This window comes from Rhinolophus sinicus, linkage group LG09 (assembly GCF_036562045.2).
Source record: "Rhinolophus sinicus isolate RSC01 linkage group LG09, ASM3656204v1, whole genome shotgun sequence".
Taxonomy (NCBI): Eukaryota; Metazoa; Chordata; class Mammalia; order Chiroptera; family Rhinolophidae; genus Rhinolophus; species Rhinolophus sinicus.
In genome coordinates, this window is record NC_133758.1 from 38762622 (window position 1) to 38782378 (window position 19757).

General features: G+C 36.2%; 1 protein-coding gene across 6 annotated transcripts in view; it reads left to right on the forward strand.

Moving 5' to 3' along the window:
- Positions 1-19757, forward strand: part of ZNF521 (zinc finger protein 521) — a 278735-nt gene that overhangs the window by 28749 nt on the left and 230229 nt on the right. For all 6 annotated transcript variants that reach the window (XM_019741256.2, XM_019741257.2, XM_019741252.2 and 3 more), the window contains one exon: positions 245-424. Coding sequence is in view for 4 of the 6 variants with exons in the window: in XM_019741252.2 (XP_019596811.2) it covers positions 245-424 (180 nt within the window). In the remaining 2 variants the exon portion in view is untranslated. The remainder of the gene's footprint in view (positions 1-244; positions 425-19757) is intronic.

A 19757-nucleotide genomic window follows, 5' to 3' on the forward strand; every position in this document is an offset into this window, starting at 1 on the left:
TTGAAAGAGGAGATGGGGAAAGGGCTGCGTGGTAGAGAAGAAAGGGAAAACCTCCAGACATCACAAACTGAAATATTTCAGGGAACACTCACTTTTGATTTTTCTGTAATAAAATCTGCAATGAAAGCTTCCCATTTCTGTTTCGAGGAAAACTGTGTTTCTGTTTTTGGTAGCAAGAAAATTAAATGTTACTTGAAAAGAACCTGTTTTTAAAGCCTATACTTACAGTCTTGATTTTTTTCAGACCCCAACTGTAAACTTGAAGACAAGACTGACGATGGAGAGGCAATAGACTGTAAGAAGAGGCCGGAAGACGGAGACGAGTTGGAGGACGAGGCTGTGCACAGCTGTGACAGCTGCCTGCAGGTGTTCGAATCACTGAGCGATATCACAGAACACAAGATTAATCAATGTCAGCTGACAGGTAAACAATACTTAGCACTTCTTGTCTTCTCACCATTTATTTCTGATTTTTCAGTTTCTTCCCCCCCCTTCTAATTATTTTATTCCTGTACTTGAAAGAACTCTATGATGGTTTATGGCAAATTCAGCATCACTGTCCTTCTTAGCTTTTGAATTGTACCTAGCGTTTAATAGCTATGGATATATTTTCATTTCCATTTTTTTCTTTTTTAAAACTACAGTGATGCCATATAAGTGCTAACGTTGGGTGGCTAAAATAGAGTTTAAGAATACCTTCTGAATATTTTTTTCGAAGAGATGTAGTAGGCCTTAGCTTGTTTTAGTTTAAATATCTCCTCAAGGGAACTATCCCTGCTCCTTCTCTGGCTGAGTTTGGTGCCTTTCTGTGTTCCCATAAAGTTCTACGCTTATTCTTGAGTATCACAGTTTTTTCCATCTCCCTCATTAGACTGAAAGCTCATGAGTGGCGGGAACTGTGTCTTAGTTGTCATTTGTAGTCTCTGAGCCTTTGGCCCACCGTAGATACTCACTAAGGCACAGAGGCTATTCTGCTATGTAGTTCATGGGGAGAATCAGAGTAAAATGACATGAGCATGACATGTTCAACTTAGTGGTTGGCTAAAACTAAAACTCAGTTTACCAAATTTCTGCCTTCTTTAAAAATATATCCTACAAGAATGTTCTATATGAGACTGGATGGGACATTTTAGATAGGTGTCTTTTTTTAGATTCATGTCATGTTTATTTTACTGTTTGAAGCTGACCCTGCTCCTGTGTGTGTGTGTGTGTGTGTGTGTGTGTGTGTGTGTTTGCTTTTCTAGTTCTCTTTCTGTATCTTATTTTTCCTAGCAAAAACCTCTCTTCAATGAACCATGTGTAGGAAATATATTTACTAGACAAGTGGTTCTCCAACTGTTTTCCACAGAATATAGATATTTTTGTAAGATTTTAATAGGTGTTCCATTTTAACCAGGATTCCTGACACAGATTATTGTGGAAATGTTGGATTAAATCCAATTACATAGGCTTCTTTATTAAAGTGTACTGTGGCTCTTCAAGAAGGGATTGCAATGAGTAAATTTATTAGACCGTAGAATCTTCATTCTTTCAGAAAACTGATTATCATTTTTTGGAACATAAGTGTAGGAATTGATGAAGCTTATATAAACATTGCCGTGTACATATTTTTGTGTTTTTGGTAACTTTGTTTTTGGTATAATTCCAAATTCATAGAAAAATTGTAAAAACAGTACATGTAACTACCATAATGCCATTTACCTGATTCATCAGTTGTTTACATTTTACCCCATTTGCTTTATCATTGTCTCTCTTTTTCATCCATTTTTTCTTAATCATTTGAGAGAAGGTTGGAGACATCACACCCTTCTAAATATATCCTGAATATTTCTTAAGAACAAATACATTCTCTTACATGGTCACAGCACACTTAATCAAAATCAGGAAAGATAACATTTAGTATCGTACAATACTGTTATCTAATCCATGATCAATATTTAAATTTCAACAGTTGCTCTAATAATGTCCTTTAGAGCTTTTTTTTTTTTTTTCTTATCTAGGGTTCAGGATCATGCATAGCATTTGTCATGTTTGTTTTGTGTCCTTTCATCTAGAATGACCTCTCAGCCTTTCTTGACCAGTACCTGCCAGCTACTTTATAGAATGCCCATCTGTATTTGAGTTTGTTAGACGTTTCCTCATGGTTAAATTCAGGTTATATACTTACATGGCAGAAACATCACAACGCCAAAGTGATGTGCCTTTCTAAGTGCATCAGATCAGAAAATATGTGATGTTGATTTGTTCCAATGTTGATGATGTTAACACCTTTTTAAAGATGATGCCCACCAACTTTCTCCAGTATAAAGTTACTATTTTCTCTCTGTAAATAATAAGTAATCTGTGGGAAGATACTTGGCACTATGTAAATATCCTTATCCTCATAAAATATCCATTTTAGCTCCATAAATTTTGTATTTTTGTATTTATTAGTTGACCTGCTGTTATTACAATTTCATTTTCTTATTCATTTGTTATTCATATCACGATGGGTTTTTGAATTTTTGTTTTATTCAGTGGGTCATAATTCATTACTATCATTATTTTGATGCCTAAGTTGCCCGAGATTTAGCCAATGGGAATCTCTTCCAACTGGATTCTGTGTCAATTTAATATGGCTCCATCATTATTTGAGGACTTACTTAGTTTCTGCTGCATACAGATGCTCCAGGCTTACCTTCTTGTCCCGCTCCGCAGCCTTTTTTCCAAGGAGCCCTGTTTCCTTTAAGAGGAAGAAGGTATTTAGAAACCAAAATATGAGCACTGTGTGTGCTCATTGTTATAGGTATATTGATTATAGAACCTCTCAGCAGACAGAATTAGGAAATGTATATGTACATTTCATATAATACACATGTAATATAATTCATAAAATACACACACACACACACACACACATATATATATATATATATATATATATATGCATACATAAATGTAGTTTTGTATCTCTAATAAGAACCATATGTTCTTATTGATACCTCTAATTGAATCCAACATTTCAGGTACATCTAGGTCGTTTTCCTTTCCTTTTCCTACCTTCTTCAGCAGCGAGAAATCTAGCTTCCATCATCTTCAATGTGTTTACTCATGTTCTTGAGTCTAGAATACATATTAAGTACTTTCAAAATTGCTTATTCATATCATGATAAGGAGACCATCTAACTAGAGTTTAATAGTTGTTTATAATTATTAATACTATAATTATTAATGTAACATTTACATACAGTTAAATATATGAATTTTAAGTGTACAATTTGATGAATTTTGACAAAATACGTACACTGGTATGATCCACATTCCTCTTGAGATAATTTTTTACATCCTAGAAATTTCCCTTGTACCCTTTCCAATCAATAATGCTCCACCAGAAGTAACCCGCTTTTAAGGTTTTTTAACCATAGATTGGTTTTGCCTGCTTTAGAACTTCTTGTAAGTGAAATCATACAGCATGTGAGTATACTCTCTATTTGTGTCTCGCATCTTTTGTTCAGCATAATACATGTGAAATTCTTTCATGTTGTGTATGTGGGTAATGTGTTCTTTTCTTTATTGCTGAGCAGTATGCCGTTGTATGAATGTATCATAGTTTGTTTTCGATTCTCCTGTTGTTAGATATTTCGGTTATTTTTAGTTTTTGGTTATTGTGAATAAAGTTGTTGTGGACATATGTTTTATTTCTATCTTTTTGTAGACATATGTTTTATTTCTCTTGAGTTAATAAGTAGAAGTAGAATTGCTGGATCATGGCAGTAAGACGAGGTGCGTTTAACTTTATGAAAACTTTTGAACCCTTATCCTACCTGGTTACGCCATTGTACACTCGCAGCAGTAATGTCTGCGAGTTCCAGTTGTGCATCCTTGATAATATTTGTGTTGTCAATCTTTTTAATTGTAGCATTTTGTTGGGTGTGAATAAGTATTCTTTGTGGGTTTATTTGCATTTTCTAACTCATATACATTTAATTGACTTTATTTAATGCATTTTTTTTCTCAGAATGCATAATTTTTGGAAAAATCCCACTAACCACAGGCAATTAGTGTATGATTCCATTTTCAGTGGAATAGCTAGCTAGTGCTTTAAAGGAAGCTTTATTAATGAAAAATTAACATTAACCTTAGGTAAGGACATGGGAACTTAACTGACATGGCCAGTATATACTATGTCAGCAGGAAATCTTACTATAGGTAAGAGTGGGTTGTCTGTCATGTGAAAGGGTAACTTCAAAATTCAAATAATTATAAAAATTTTAAATTCTATGTAATGTTTACTTTTTATTGAGTTCCTGCCAAATAGTTATCCTTATGTTCATCTCTATGAGATAGACTAGAAACAAAACATGTATTCTTTTACTACTTTATATATTTGTTCCTTTATATACTATACAGCTTTAATATCAGTGCAGAGAATGCTGGATTTTCAGCACATGGTATGGTCAAAATAATATTTATGGGTTAAATAGTGTTTTTCTTCAAAAGCAAAAAAAAACCACACAAAACATAATGTTTGGTTTATTTTGATCTCAAGCTTTCTAAAAGCAGGGAATCTAGTCTGTGCTCACATACCACAATATTTGAATCAGAGGTAAGAAAACAGGCTTATTTGTGACTCAATGAAACACATTTCAAGAAAGGTAAATCTGGTAGACTTGGTCCTGTTAATTGTTGTTCAGAATGTTTTCTTGGGAAGTTGTAGATTGATGAGGAAAAGTAGAAGTGCAGGATCAGAGAGAGCAAAAAAGAGGGGGAGAAACAAAACTAGGTATCATTCACATTTGTTGAAGGTGTTAAAGTTGAGACTTGGATTGGCCAAGTGTCTAATCAGGAAAAGATTAAAGACACTGAAACCATTTTAATTAAAAAAGGAACATGATGCTTTTACTTTCTTCCTTGGTTTTATAGCCTTTTCATATAAGTTAGGATGTCCAACTCTTTCTAATTTTTATTTCCTGCTGCTTGAGTTAACTCTTTTCTTGGTGCTGCTTTTTTTCCCCCTCTGATAGACAAAGTGCTAGTTTAGCAAAGGAGGATATTTCTAGTTGTTTTCTTTTTCTCTCTTAGTTTTACACAGTCTTTCTTTTTTTTTTTCATTCTTTCTGCCTTTTAACTTCTTCTAGCCATATTTGTATTTTTGCTAATTTTCCTGATTCCTGTCCTTTCTTCAAGACTCTAAATTTCTTTGTTGTATGTATTTCTTCTCTTTATTTCTTCCTGTTTTATAGTCTCTTGCTGTTCTCTCAACTTTTTTCTATGCTCTTTGTGGCTTTCCTTTCCCTTCTGTTAATCTTAAAGTCTTTACTCACATGTTTGGTCCTACCCAGCTAGACCTTAGTCTGAAGACTTTTTGGTGAACAATTTACATGAAGAAAGAGGGAATTCTGAGCAGTGTAGTGACAGGTTGACTATAGCGTAGAATTTGGAGAGAAAGACATCTTAAAACTTGTTAATTGCAAGAGAGCAGAACAGTGAGGTATTCTATGGTCTGATGCTTGTGGGAGTTACTAAGGGTAGTTGTGTTGTCAGAGAACTGGCAGAAACCTTGCCTTGAGATTCCTCCCATCCTTTAACTCAGGGCTTCTTGGTAACTTGAGATCTGTTCCTGTGGTGACTTTCATCCCCAAGGGTGAGGTGATTCCAAGTAGATAGAGTCTGTCTAGATGAAAACGGGTTCACTTTCTATCGAAAGTCTTGAGATCCTGGAATAGTCTTGCCAGGTGAGCCCAGACTGGACCGGGCCGTAGGAGATAAAGTTCAAATATAAAGCAAGACGATTAATTCCAGACCCAGATGTGAGAGTCACCTAGTGGATTGAGTATGCCCCAGGTCAATTCATGAGTACATATCAATAAACTGGACTGAACTCACAGATAGTAGATCCAGCAGAAGAGCCAGGAGGAATCTAAGGGGTCACACACACAATAGGTGGAGTTCATCACTGAGCTCTCTTCTGGACAAGCATCCTGATCTAGGAAAGAGCAAAACGGTCCCTAAGGATAGTAAGATGGCATTCACAAAGAGGAATTCTTTCCTCTTTGTCTCATGGTGCAATTTTCTACTAGTCTGCAGTTCAACATGTGTAAGTAAGTTATGTTCATCCCTGCTTGAAGGATTAAAAGGAAAGGTGAAAGAAAAAATTAAATCCCACTCTTCAATTTTAGCAGTAGATGGAAGCCACCTGTCTTGCCCCAGCCTTGCTCTCTTTCCTGGAGGCTGGGAAGGGAGGGAAATCAACACTCTAATGCTGTTGGGACTCTCTGATGCAGAAGACATATTACCAAAATATATATTTAAAGAAGGGAAAGCACAGAGAACCTCTCATTTTACTAATCCACAAACCCTATCATTTCTTGCCAATTCCCTCAGGGGGTGGGGAGGGCTGAAAGCCAGAGGGGTCTCATCACACTTCTCAACAAAGATTTAATAGCAGGGTGCTATGGGGAAGGCTGAGATTATGGAGACTTTATTATGCTTACAAAACCGAGTTAGAACTAGCATTGTAAATCATCAAAACTAAGCTATACTTCACAGGATAAATGTGTAAAGTGCATTTGGTAATACTGTATGCTTGTTCTGAGTCATTTTTCTCTTCTCTCCTGCTAATTTGAAAACTTGAGTTGTCTGTTAAGTGTTCCTTCACATCATTAATGTGATTTGCCTGGGTGTAAATGTAGAGAAACGAAACTGCATTGTATTCGTTCTAAATCCTCTGGCCCACCATACCATTGGTAAATGCGTAGGTAGAGACGTGTGTGACAGCAGGGATGTTGCACTTTAGGGGAACATGTTTGTAGACCAGATTTATAAAGCCCTAACTGTATTCATGGCCCCTTTACAAATATTATTACGGTACAGGTTCTCATTTTTGAGGAAAAGGAACTGAATCGCTGAGTGGACGCTGTACATCAGTATGAGATAGTATATGTTCCCTTAGTTTGGTTTTAAAACTTATGAGACTTCCTGGTAGCTTCACACAGGTTTTGTGAACTGAAGACTTGTAGACATCTGCATTTTCTTTTCTTTTCTTTTTTTTTTTTGGCCAGAGAATATTTTTAAAAACTAAAAGACCTTTTTTTCCCCCCCAAATTAAAGACTGGTTGTTTCTACTCAACAATCAAGCTAGTTCTGTTGGCAAAGGCAATAAGGGAAATGAGTGTTTTATGGAATGAAGCATGATTTTCATAGATACAGATTGCAACTGATTTTAGAACTTTGTTTTTTGCTGTCTTCCTTTTCAAATCATTAGTTGAAATAAATTACATGAAATAAATGAGATATTTTAACTTTTCAGTTTATATCAATTAGGCTTACGGCATTATAACTTTTATTTGCATCTTTCTAAGTTAATTTCTGTTAATTTATTATTCATATTTTGTTATTAATCTTTACATAGTAATTATTTATTTCTATATTAATTAGGCTTAAGGAACTGTATGTTTCATTTTCCTGTTTCCCTCCAGTTTGATCAATTCCTGGTTTTGTACCTAAAATATTTTCTTACTTTTAGCCTACTTTATTCTCAAAATTCTCTAAGCCCCCAAAATGCCATTTCATGGCCTCCATCGATTCCATTCCCAGACCCTTTTTGCACATACTTATATTTTAGACCACAGTGGTTTTCAAACTTTTTGGTTAAAAGAACTTAGTATGTATTTTCATAATATGTATTTATCAATACATTGCATACATGTATGATACAACATTCACAAAAATAGAAATTAAAAAATGAAGTAAAGATGAAACAAACAGGTTTTGAAATTAAATTTATGTTGTTTTGATGACCTGGTTTAGATTCATTTATTTTGACAATTTATTTTATTGGCCATGAGAGCTGAAAAAGCTATGTCAAAAACCACCCAAGAGAAAACATATGTTATTACATTTCTTGATGAGGTTCATCATTATCAGTGGTGGACGTAAGGCCATATTTCAGATAATTTTCCTGATAGTCTCAATTTTGTTTTTCCAGCTTTTGATCAGATCTGCGTAAATTGTATCTTTCTTACCCTCCTTTATACAGTGGCTGACCAAGAGCTAGGAGTGGGAAGGCCAGATTTGCTGTGATCTTGTTGATTACTTGCCTTTGACTGTCAATATCCTTCAGTTTCCTTGTGGAAAAGTTTTTAAACCTCTTGTCGAAAATTGGGGATTTTGTGTGAATTAGTTTAATTAAGATTAAATGAGATGATCCTTAGGTTTGTTTCACTGGGCACGGTAAACTGCACTATTTTGAGATGTGGGAAGAGACTGGAAAAGCAAGGGTGCCCAGGCTGATGGGCGTACTATTTGTCTTCTCGCTTTCAGGAAGGTCTGGTTTGTATCTGGATGGCTATTTATGGTTGGTGTCTATTCTGATTGTTTGCAAAATATTCAGAGTATCTTCTCTACCCTAGGATATGTACCCCATGTTTCAGAGACCACTGCTCTTGACTACCATTTACTTCATTACCTGTGAAACAACTCAGGGAGTTCTCTGCTCCTCTCAGTTTTAGAGACAGTGTGTCATTTTCTTAGTCTGGTAGGGCCCTGTGCATTTACTAGAGAAAAAGCAATCCTCCATAATTGCTTCCAATCTCTGAGCTGTTGGCTGAGTGAGCTCCATTTTCTGGCTTTGAAGGAAGGGTCAGTTTAGCTATTACCTGGTTTAAAAACTTTGTGATTTCCACGTTGATTTTGCTATAGAACTTTTGATATCGGGACCTAGTTTACCGTTCTCTTCGTGGTATGTTTGTTTGTCAAATTCTCTACTAAAAATATGGATATAAAATAATCATTTTTAGGTCCATTATTTCCTTGATGCTCTTTGAATACGTTTGGGCATTGTAATTGGGATTTATAAAAGGATCATACCTATGAGTAATGTTCCCACTGTGAATAAGTAGTATTATATGTATTGATTTATTAAAATCAAATAGTTGGAATGGTAATTTAAGAATATTTTTTTATTTTTTGATGTTCATTTCAAAATTAGATGTTTTTACTCTCAGCCTATTTTAATAACATGTGAATCACAAGAAAGCTACTGTTTATGAATGGAAAGTTCCTGAAGGATGATATCGCCTAGAAATAGAAAATAAATGGAAAATACTTGCAAAAAATCACTTTATTTTTTGCAAGTAAAACCTAAGCAGAGAATATCCTGTATTAGCTATAATTGTATTAGCACATTACCTGCTCCTTGATTAATCTGAGGTTTTTGAAATTAGCATTTTGAAATGAATAGAATTCAAGAAGAAAATTGGCATTATTTGTCTATGTAGAAAAAAATGTTACCTTTGGATGTCTTATGGAACCACAATTGTTTCAGATAAATGGTTTTGCCTTAGTTGTATAATTAATAATGAATATATAATCATTTAATTCTGTGGTTTTAGGATTTAGTTGCCAAAAATTGTAAATAAAATGTCAGGAACACAAACCATGGGAGAATATCTTCAAGAATTTCCACGGTGTCCTTGATGGTCATTGATGGTAATTAAAGCTGTCAGTTTGTCCCTGTGGAGAAGTGTAAAAATTATAAATGAAGGGCTGTTTTTGGGATGTGGAAACAGTGGGGCCTCTTTTGTGGGGAAGATGAATTAAAAGAGACCAACTATTTTTTAGGCCCTCTGCAGCCATTCAGTCTGTCCTGTAAGCAGAGCAATGTTTAGTTGTTTGGATACAGTTGTGTGCACAGGACTCTGCTACATGTAGCCTGTTCTCAAACGTGAAATTCAACATGATAAAACTTCAGATGTTGTATTTTTACATTTTTGTATGACTCCACTTATTTCATTTTATTGTTTATGTACGTAGGATAGTTGTGACTTTATAAAGGGTAGCAAGTTCCTGAAGAAGCTATTAAAAGTCCACTATTTCCCTATCCTTTTTATGCTAAGTCTGTGGCTGGGGATCTCCTCTTTGGGGAATGGCTGCAATGTCACTGAGATCTGTGACCTCTTAATAGGCCTTGGGAGGGGAAGGCAGGAATCATTCTACCCTGTGCCTGAGGGCTTAGTTCTTTTAAACTTCAAGGAATTGGACTGGAACTCCTCACTCCTCCTTTCTTTCAGCTTTCCCTTCAGGGGAAATTGATCGATTAGAGGTGATTATTCCACAAACTGAACCCTTTCCCCCTCTTTGTTCCAACTGGAGCCTCTCAAAGTTTAAAGGGATTGTGTCTCCTGGGAGAATTATAGAATGAATTTAAGTAGATTATTGGGTGGAACACTTTGAACACACAGTAAAAGTCCTAAAAAAATATATATTTGTAACAGAAGGAAATATTCGAAGCAAAAGGAAAGAGACACATTTGTTTCAATATAATTATAATGTAATTATATAGGGGTGTTTTTGAGCAAATGATTAGCTGTGAGAATGTAGAATCATAGTGGTTCTTCAAACCAAGAAAATAACAGGGTCAGTGCAATAAATGGACAAATGTGCAAAATCTGGGTGGTGAGTAAGATCCTAATAGGACTGAAGACATCAATAAATAACTGGGTTTATGTGTGTTCTCTATTAAGCACAGCAAGATTCTAATTGATGGCTTTTAGTTTCTTCTAACTTCTTTGTTTAGCAACAAAAAAGATGTATATCTAATTCTTTTTTTGCATGTGTGATATATTTGCCTTATGGACGCTGTGTACTATGTTTGAATTACATTTAATACCACATCAATTTAATTTTTCCCTCCTGTAAAAAATCTAATTTTGACTCTACCTACTCATAGAGCAGTATTAGCTCCCCCTGGTGACTAAATAAAAATGTAGACAAGGATTATTGGGGTGATGAGTTTCATTAACTTTAACCTTTAAATGCATAATTAATATTAGGATGCATATAATAGGCATGTACACTGAACTACTTTCCAAGAAAAATTCCAATTAGTCTTGAGAAATGTCCAGTTTCATGTCCGTTTATCTACATAATGAAGGCTGGGCTATCTCATGTGGCTTTCTTGGAGTTGTGCCCATTTTAATGACTCCAGAGCTCTTGGTTTTCTAATGTGGGAGATATTGGAACAGAGGGTAGATTTTCAGATCTTCTGTAAACTAGGAGCTGATTACAAACAGAAAATAAAAGCAAAAGCCGCTACCAATTTACCTATCATTCGTAAAGAAAAAGACTTTCCATAGAAAAGGTTATCATTGTTAAAATGATTTAGAAGCAATATTCTTTAGGAAAAAAACTGTAATACATTCAAACGCTAAGATGTATTTTTTGTTTTTATATTAAGAAAACATTTTTCATTTGATTTTATGAATTATTTAAAGTGTTATCTTTTTATTTCTCAGATTGCCTTTCAACTTAACTCTTATAGTTTAATTTTTAAATTAATCAGGTTTACAGACTTTTGAGAATGCTTTTATAATCTTTTTTTAAAAGAAATCTGTCAAATCTGTCATATGCTTACCATTTCTTATTCATAATTTTATTTTATATGAAAAGTATTTACTCTTTGCCAGTGTTTTATACTGGTTACCAGATAGTAATGTTCTGTGACTGTATGGACGTGGTTTAATATTTTATATTGAATATTATATATTATCATACATTCAAAAGGAAAGATTGAAAATCTTATCTGGGAGCTAAATATTTCAGTTGTTATTTTGCTCCTTCTGTTCTTCTGAGTATTTTCCATCATTTAGCACCCCTTCCCCATCCTTTTTCTTTTCTTCCTTTCTCAGGGCTTTGTTTTTAGGGTACAGGCCTTAGCCTATTGGTTTGTGTTTTCTTTTTGTTTTTCCACCAAAGTACCTCTCTGTATTGTGAGAAAGGATACAATCCTCTAAACTCAACCATTTCTTAGTATCACCTTCTTTGGCCTGTGGAAATCTAACTGAAGCCTCTTTTGCAGTTATTGATACTATGTTGTCATTTGGCCTGAAGTAATGGTATGGTTAGTGGAACACAGCCCCTTCTCCCTACCTCATTTTATTCCCCCCTTTTCCCATTACCTCTATTGCTTCTTTCCATTATCTCTTTCTGTTACCTCCGTTACCTCCTCCCTCCAGCACACTGCTGCCCTTTGCAGTTCATTTGTTCCAGTGCCTAGAAGAGCAAAGGACCATGCTTTGCCTTAACTTTTGCTAGTGGTCACTCATAAGTGGTGAATAGCACCTCTTAGTTTGTTTCTCCAAATAACTTCTATGCACTTATCAACAGCTCAGTCCAACTGACATTTATCAAGAGCCTCCTGTTTGTCTAATAAATACTGGAAATATATGGTCCAGGAGCCACTGGAGGAAAAATGGTTCAAATGGGGGTCACTGAGCTTTAGAGATGGCTTCCTGAATCACATGATGCCTTCGGTGATGAGCAAGAATTAGCTAGGGGAAGAAAGGCGGGAGGGAGCATTTCAGGCAGGTAAGAGACAAAGGCAGGAGAGAGATATGAAGCAGCATATTATCTGCTGGGGCAACTTCAAGCTAGAGGGAGAAGGGCAAGATAGGGAATTAGTGAGAGAATATGAATATATTAGTTATCTATTGCTGTGTAATAAGTTATTCCAAAACTTTTTGACTTAAAACAATAATCAATGTGCTAAAAACAAGCTATGATTTTAAAATTTCTGTAGGTCAGAAATTTGGGATCAGCTGAACTGGGAGATTCTGGTCCATGGCCTGTTATGATGTTTCAGTCAAGTTGTTGGCCAGAGATGCAGTTATCTGAAGGTTTGAATGGGGCTGGAGGATCCATGTCCAAGCTCAGTCACATGGCTGCTGACTGAAGACCTCAGGTCTTCACTGCATGGTCCTGTCTATGACGTAGTTTATAACATGGCAGCTGGGTTTCTATAGAACAAGTAATCTGAGAGGGAGGGGGAGGGAAAGGGGGGAAGGGAGAGATGATGAAGGAAGGGGGGCAGAGAGAGGAAGAGAGAGAGAGAGAGAGAGAGAAGCTGCAGTGTGTTTTATGACCTACTCTTGAAAGTGGTATACCATTACTTCCGCCATGTTTTATTATTGGTCACAGACCAACTGTGGTGTGATATGAGAGAGAATTACACAAAAGCATGGACACCAGGAGATGGGGCTCATTGGGAGCCGTCTTCAAGTCTAGTTACTGAAATAAACCAGGAAGGAAAGATAGGGTCTGGCTTCGGGGGGCCATGCTAAGAATTTAAATGTGATTCTTCCACTTATGCTTTTCAGACACTCTGAGGAACCTCACAGATATCAGCCAGGTAGGAATGGAGGTAGGAAGGTGAGTTAGCAGGGATCCCACATTCCCTGCAAATAGAACAGCCCAGGTTGGAATTGATTTATAAAACCTTATTTGAATATTGGATTTAGAAGCCTAAGGATGTTTGATAATTACTGTTTTAGGCAGTTGGTAGACATTAATGATTCTATGCAGAGGAATACATGTTCAATTGGATGGTATATGGAGAGTAGATTAGAGGAGAAATGAAATGGGAGGGGCTTCTTGATACACAGCTCTTGGGGTTGCACTAGTAAGAGAAGATGGGGCCAAAACCAGTGCAGTGGCAGTAAGAGAGGAGAAAGGGTCGAATTCAATAAATACTTAGGAGGTGAAAATCATCCAGATATGTAGTGAGTGAGTGGTTAGTTGTAGGGCTTAAGGGCAAGGAAAAGATCTAGGACAAGTCCCAAATCTCGGAATTCCTCAGGTGTATTAGGTGGCCATCACCTGTTCCAGGAATGAGGAAGAAGCAGGTTTGGAAGGTAGGACAGTGAGTTCAGTTTTGCTTCTGTTAAATCTTTGACACTTTCCTGGCTAGAATTGTTGAAAACAGTATATGTAGGCCAGAACCCAAAGGTAGAAATTAGGCCACTTAACATCCTCTTGACATTGTCTTGAGTTGTGGTTTAGTTTTTCCCTTTGTCCATGATTTAACTTTCTTCCCCACGTTACCCCCATTTTTTGAAGCAGTTTCTGATGCAGTCCTCACTCCTTGACCACCATTTTAATAATGAAGAAACTCCTTAGGTTGGTTACTACTATTTGGCTACCGGACATAAGATTTCTTCTAGTTGGCGTTGTTACAGCAAGGGGTAATGACACCCAGGAAAAGCAAAATGTATTAAAGAATTGAGGCTGGCTGGTATTCTTTTCTTTCAGGATGAGGAGTTTTGACATACAGGGTTTAATGCCTTACTGAAATCCAGCAAATGGATGCTAAGAAGGGTGCTTTATTCTCACAGGATTAGAATGTGGATTTAAAAAAAACCCAAACAAAACATATACTAAGGTTCATTTCTGTGGACAGTCTTATTACTTAGGAATTATTGGTTATGCCCACCAGCATCCCAGCCCCCTAAAAATAAATTACCAGGCAGATTCAATTTTACTATTCATTTTTTGGCATCTGTGAATATTAACAGACTGCTTTTATGGCTGATTTTCAGACTTGCAGTTTCCCATCATCTCTTAGTATTATTTTCATTAAAAATTCCATTAGCTTAAAAAAAAAATCAATGTAATCATTCTGTAGTAATTAATTCTTACCAATCGTCAAAAGGAAAGATGAATTAACAAAACTTCAAAATGTTAAAATGAGTAAAAAGAGTTGTATGGTTAATGGGACTAGTCGAGATGTCAGTATAATGGATTGAGGGGTGGGCTCTGGCAACTGATCAACCAAAATGCAAATCTCATTTCTGTGTGGCCTTAGGCAGATTACCAACATTTTTAATCTAAAAGTTCCTTATCTGTAGAGACAATAATAAAAAGGCAACAATATTGCCTGCTTCATAGGGTTGTGGCAATTAAATGAGATAATAGATGTATCATTCTAGTAAGGTAGTTGGCACACAGTGAATGCTCTCTATAAACACAATTATTAGTGTTGTATTTTGAAAGCTGTTGATGATTCCTTTAAGAACAACTCACATGAGTGAGATTCCTGATTGGAATATCTTCCAGAAACCTGAGAGGTTTTGAAAGAGTTAGTGTGAGTTCATATTTGGCATTTGGTTTTAAATTCTCCCCCTTTTAAAATTCAAAAGGGAGTAATGTGTGATTGATAGTAGGAGGATGGGGCCAATAAGAATTAGTTTAATTAAGTATGCTTATCACCATTCTGGGAAAAACCTTAATGTTTAGATTTATAGAGAATAAAGGACATATTTTGAGAATAAAGAAGAGAGGCCCTGATTCTGTATCACATTTTATTCTAACTTCATTCTGTGCAGAATATTAAAAGTTAAGGCCCTGACGTAAGTTTTTGGCCTGCATTCTGGTGTGTGTAAGTATAAGAAGAGAGTTGTGCAATGGATACTATTGGAATATGTTATACTAGTAGCTTATTTAGTGACACACAATTTTCCCATGCTTCTTTTAGAATGTTTTTTTAAAAAATTCTTGCTGGTTTTATGAATTAGCTCAAAAATTATAAAATATTAATTTTAGTTTCGTATAATTAAAAATATTCACATCTTGCTTCTAGTAGTCACGTGTAAGCGTCGTGAAATTGGTATAGCAATAAGAGATTCAGGTGATCAGTGGTTTGGAAAATCATCTGGTATAAGTGAGTTAATTTAAATGTGGGAGATTCCTACTTTTGTTTTCTAGGGGAATAGAGCCTAAAGAAGTGCATCTGTGCAACACATGATCAATGACCATAAAGATGGTGGACTATTTTTGCAGTGCACTGAACATACTAAAGCAACATACTTCATGTGGACATGTTAGTGAATTTTTACAATATTCTCATCCTCTGCTATGCATTGTAAAGGTACAAAGAAATGTGAGTCATGAACTTTTGTTACAAGGGTCTTACTGAGCACTGGGGGAACTAAATACATGTACCTGAAAAGTGATATTGAATGTGGCAGTTTATCATTAAATGCCAGAATTGCTAATATGAGCAATAAGTTCCACGAATGTTCAACAAGGGGAGTGGTAAGTGTGGAGGAGCTGGTAGCAGAGGCCTTGTGGAAGAGACTAGAGGTGAACTACACCCAGAGAAATCATTAGGAAATGAATAGGAAGGAGGTGGGTATGGGATGTTAGAGCGAGATGGAATATCCGGGTAGGGGATTGCAGATGGATTAAAAAGACTTTGAATTACGATTCTGATATCTCATCCAGAAAATAATTCATAAGCAGTACCATTGTGTCACAGCAAGTTGCATACTCAGAGTGTTTAAGAACTTAAGCAGGGCACAGTGTACATAAAAAGTGCTATAGGTGCGTATAAGACGAAGTAACCAGGAGGTGAGTTACCAACTGGGGGAAAAAAATCTGTTTCCACATTAGGTTGTCCTTATGAGTAGCTTGAGAAGAATCAAATAGGGCAGAATCTATGAACAACTGTCTTAGGAGTGAGTTAGATTGTAACAGCGTTTTAGATTACTCCTCTTAAATGACATAACCAGTGTGGACTACCACATGAAGTTTCGTGATTCACCAGAAATATGTTGAGTCTGTCTCCAGGAGACTGCATTTGATAGTAGCATCTTTTGCCTTAATGCTTTTGTTAAAATGTCATGAAGTGTCTTCAGACTTAATTTCATTTAAGTTTTATTCTTATTACACTCTGAGCCTTTAGTGCTTATCAAATGTAAATTTTCTCCAGTGAAGGAAGAAATTACTGGCACAGCTATTAATAGTTTAATGACAAGTCTTATTACTTCTTAAAATTTATATTTTCATGGTGATTGACAATTGCTAATTAGTTAATCCTCTGCCTGTGCTCATGAGGTAGGTCAATATTATCTCCATTATAAAATGAGAAGATTGAGAAATCAGAATCTTCAGTGATTTCCTCAACAACCCATTTCTACACTGACATGACAAAAATAAATTGAGTTTACTCTTAAACATTTTTTTAGTTAAACAAATATCTTTTTATTGAATGATTGACCACCTGAGACATCATTTCCTTTCACTGTAGAATTAAAAAGTCATTTCATATCAAGTGGGAGTTTTGGCCTGAAAATGTAGATTTGATCTAATGGCTTAGGTGTCTAAGGTTGAAAGTAGACTTTGTAGAAATTCATAAGCTATATAACTATAGATAAGAAACCTCCCAAATAACAGCAGCCTAAATTAGAAAGAAGTTTATTAATTTTTTTCTTATGTGAGAATTCTAGAGATAAGCAGTTCAGAACTGGTTTTTGTTTTTCTTTGTCCTCTGCTTCCTAGCACATGGCTTCCATTGTCAGCTAGGCCGAGCTGGTTGCTGGAGTTCCTGTTATCATGTCCAATTGGAGGTTAGGAAAAGAGGGAAGGTGGAAGAGGTAACAGCCCTTCCTTTCCAAGTTGGTCTTCTTTAAATAGCCTTTTCACAAATCCCATGCAGTAATTCCACTTAAATGTCATTGGAATAGAAGAATGAATTTTGAGGTAGGCAACTGACAGTCTCTCACACAGTTTATTGAATATTTGGATTTTGTGTTATTTTGTTTTGCTAGTGATATTTCTCTCTTCCAACATCATATATAATTTATAGTACTTGCTAAAACATAAGAGCCTTTTAAACTCCCAACATGGACAGAACCTTTTTCTCTAGTTGATAACCTATATTCTTTAATTATTTAGCAAATCGCATATTGTATTTTCCAATGGAGAAACTGTTTTTGAATCCAGGGCAGAACTGCAGTCTAGGAGTCTGTGCTTTGCCCACCTTGATTCTTTGTTTTGGATGTCAGTATTCCTAGAGAGAAAAATAGGGAAACATAGCTTTATTAGAGCAGAAATGCTTAATACAGTCAAGTCAGGCATGTTAGGGATATAAGACCCCAGGGAATGATTTTCCGAAACACGGTGCAGCACATGGAACTTCTGTGTCCCCGTCCAACCTCAACACCATCCTGGTTAACGCCAGAATCTACATTTTCCATGAAAACATTGTAAAATATGCTCCCTTCTCTGTGTCCTGGGACATGAAGATCAGTTGAATGGAAGGTATGTCACACACCTGTGCACTACTAGGCTGCCATTGCGAGCTTGAGACAGAACTGTCATAGCTGAACTCGTGAAATGCTCGCCTCCTCGTTGTATGCGTGTCACACGCGTCCAGATGCCTCCATACACCCTTCTCTCTCACCTCCCTTCTTTTCTATGGCCTTCCCAGCATCTACCAACAAATAGGTGGTATTAAAAAAATAAGACTAGATAATCTGTACAAATGGAGGGGCTGTAGAAGAAAGAAGGTTTCCATTTGGTATTGGTGAACAGAGTCATGCAAGGTTAGAGGTTAAACGACCCTTAGATCTCATCTGGTCCAACTCCTTTTTATAGAAAAGAAAATCCAGACTCCTTGTCACTTAGCAGTTTATTGGTCCTGCCAAGACTTGGACATGAAACTTGACTCCAAGTCCCATGATGGTTTTGCTACACCAGTTGTTTCATCAAGGTGAAATGAATGATGGATCACACCATAAGCCACTACTCAAAAGCATATTCTGGGTCAAAGAACTGCTTGTTAAAGGAGTGGTACCCTCGCCTTCTTCAGGTAGGCCCATTTTGCTCCAGAAGTTGTACCAGATACTTATCTATAAGTCTATGGACGCTGTACACCTCTCTTCCCCTCCCCCTTCCATCTCATGTGAGTATTTTCCCCAATCCGTGGTTGCTACTCCATTCTTTGGAAACGTGGAGAGAAAAGCCTGCTCTAATCTGAGGATGACTCGTGCCCACTGGGGACGTATATCGGCAGCGTGAGTGCTGCATAATTTCCCTCGGGTGGACAGGCGTTGAGTACAGTGTCGGGTCACCATTCCATTTTGGCGTGAAAATGGGATTCGTGGCCCTCGCAGTGCTGTCCTTGGTGTTATTTTGAAAGACTCCACTCTGTAGGGGGTGATGCTGGAAGAAGCAAAAATAATAAGCAACCTGTGAAGTCTCTTCCACTGTAGGTGATTCTGTGTCTTTTGAGTGGAAGCTCCCGAAGGGCCATGTGCTCCTTAGTTGCTCCTTGTTTTTCTTTAGTTGTCCTACTATTACCTGTCCTGCCTGATTCCTTCTCAGTTTTCCTGCTCTACTGGGTATTTTTACATTTCTTGAAGCCTGTGTGAGACCCCTTTCCAGCTTTTAATAAATCTCTAATGTGCCCCTTGTGTATATCTGAGAAACTCCATAAAACTGGGTATAGATATGACGGAAGAAAAAGTAAGTTCTAACTGCCAGTGGCTCGTATTTGCTAATGGGAAAAGTTATGAGTGCTTTCAAAATAAAAACAAGTTTATAGATACGCTTTAGAATACAGCTATTCCATTTTAAAGAACAAAAATGTAGGTTGTGTCATAGGCAACCATCATTCACCTTTGTTCTTGCAATGCTCAGGAGAAATGTAAATGTTTCTCACCATTGTTTGATGTTTTCAAATTATTAATATGTACACATCTTTAAGGGTGGGAAAGTATTTGACAGAAGAATCAAAGAGAGGAGCAGAAACTTTAATATAAGGAACATGTGTCTTTATATATCTTCTCCGAAAGTTAAATATTTGTAAATGTTTTTGAGGAACTTTAATATTTCTATTATAACTTCCAAAGTTTGCAGTAGCTCTCTTATTTAAGTTTGTTTTGGTGAGATTATATGACCTTTCTCATACATCCAAAAGTTTAGTAATAAGAGCTAGAAAGACATCAGAATGGGAATACTCTAATACACTATTAGATCAAAACATTTTCAAAATAGCCATTCCTATTATATTGCTATATCATATGTGTGAGCCTGCCTATAGTTATATTAATATAATAAAGTATAATAGAAAATCTTAGTAGTTATTGGTAGGTAATGAACCACCATCAAAGCGGCTTAAAAACAATAATATTTATTACCTTTCAAGAGTCTTTGGGTTGAGT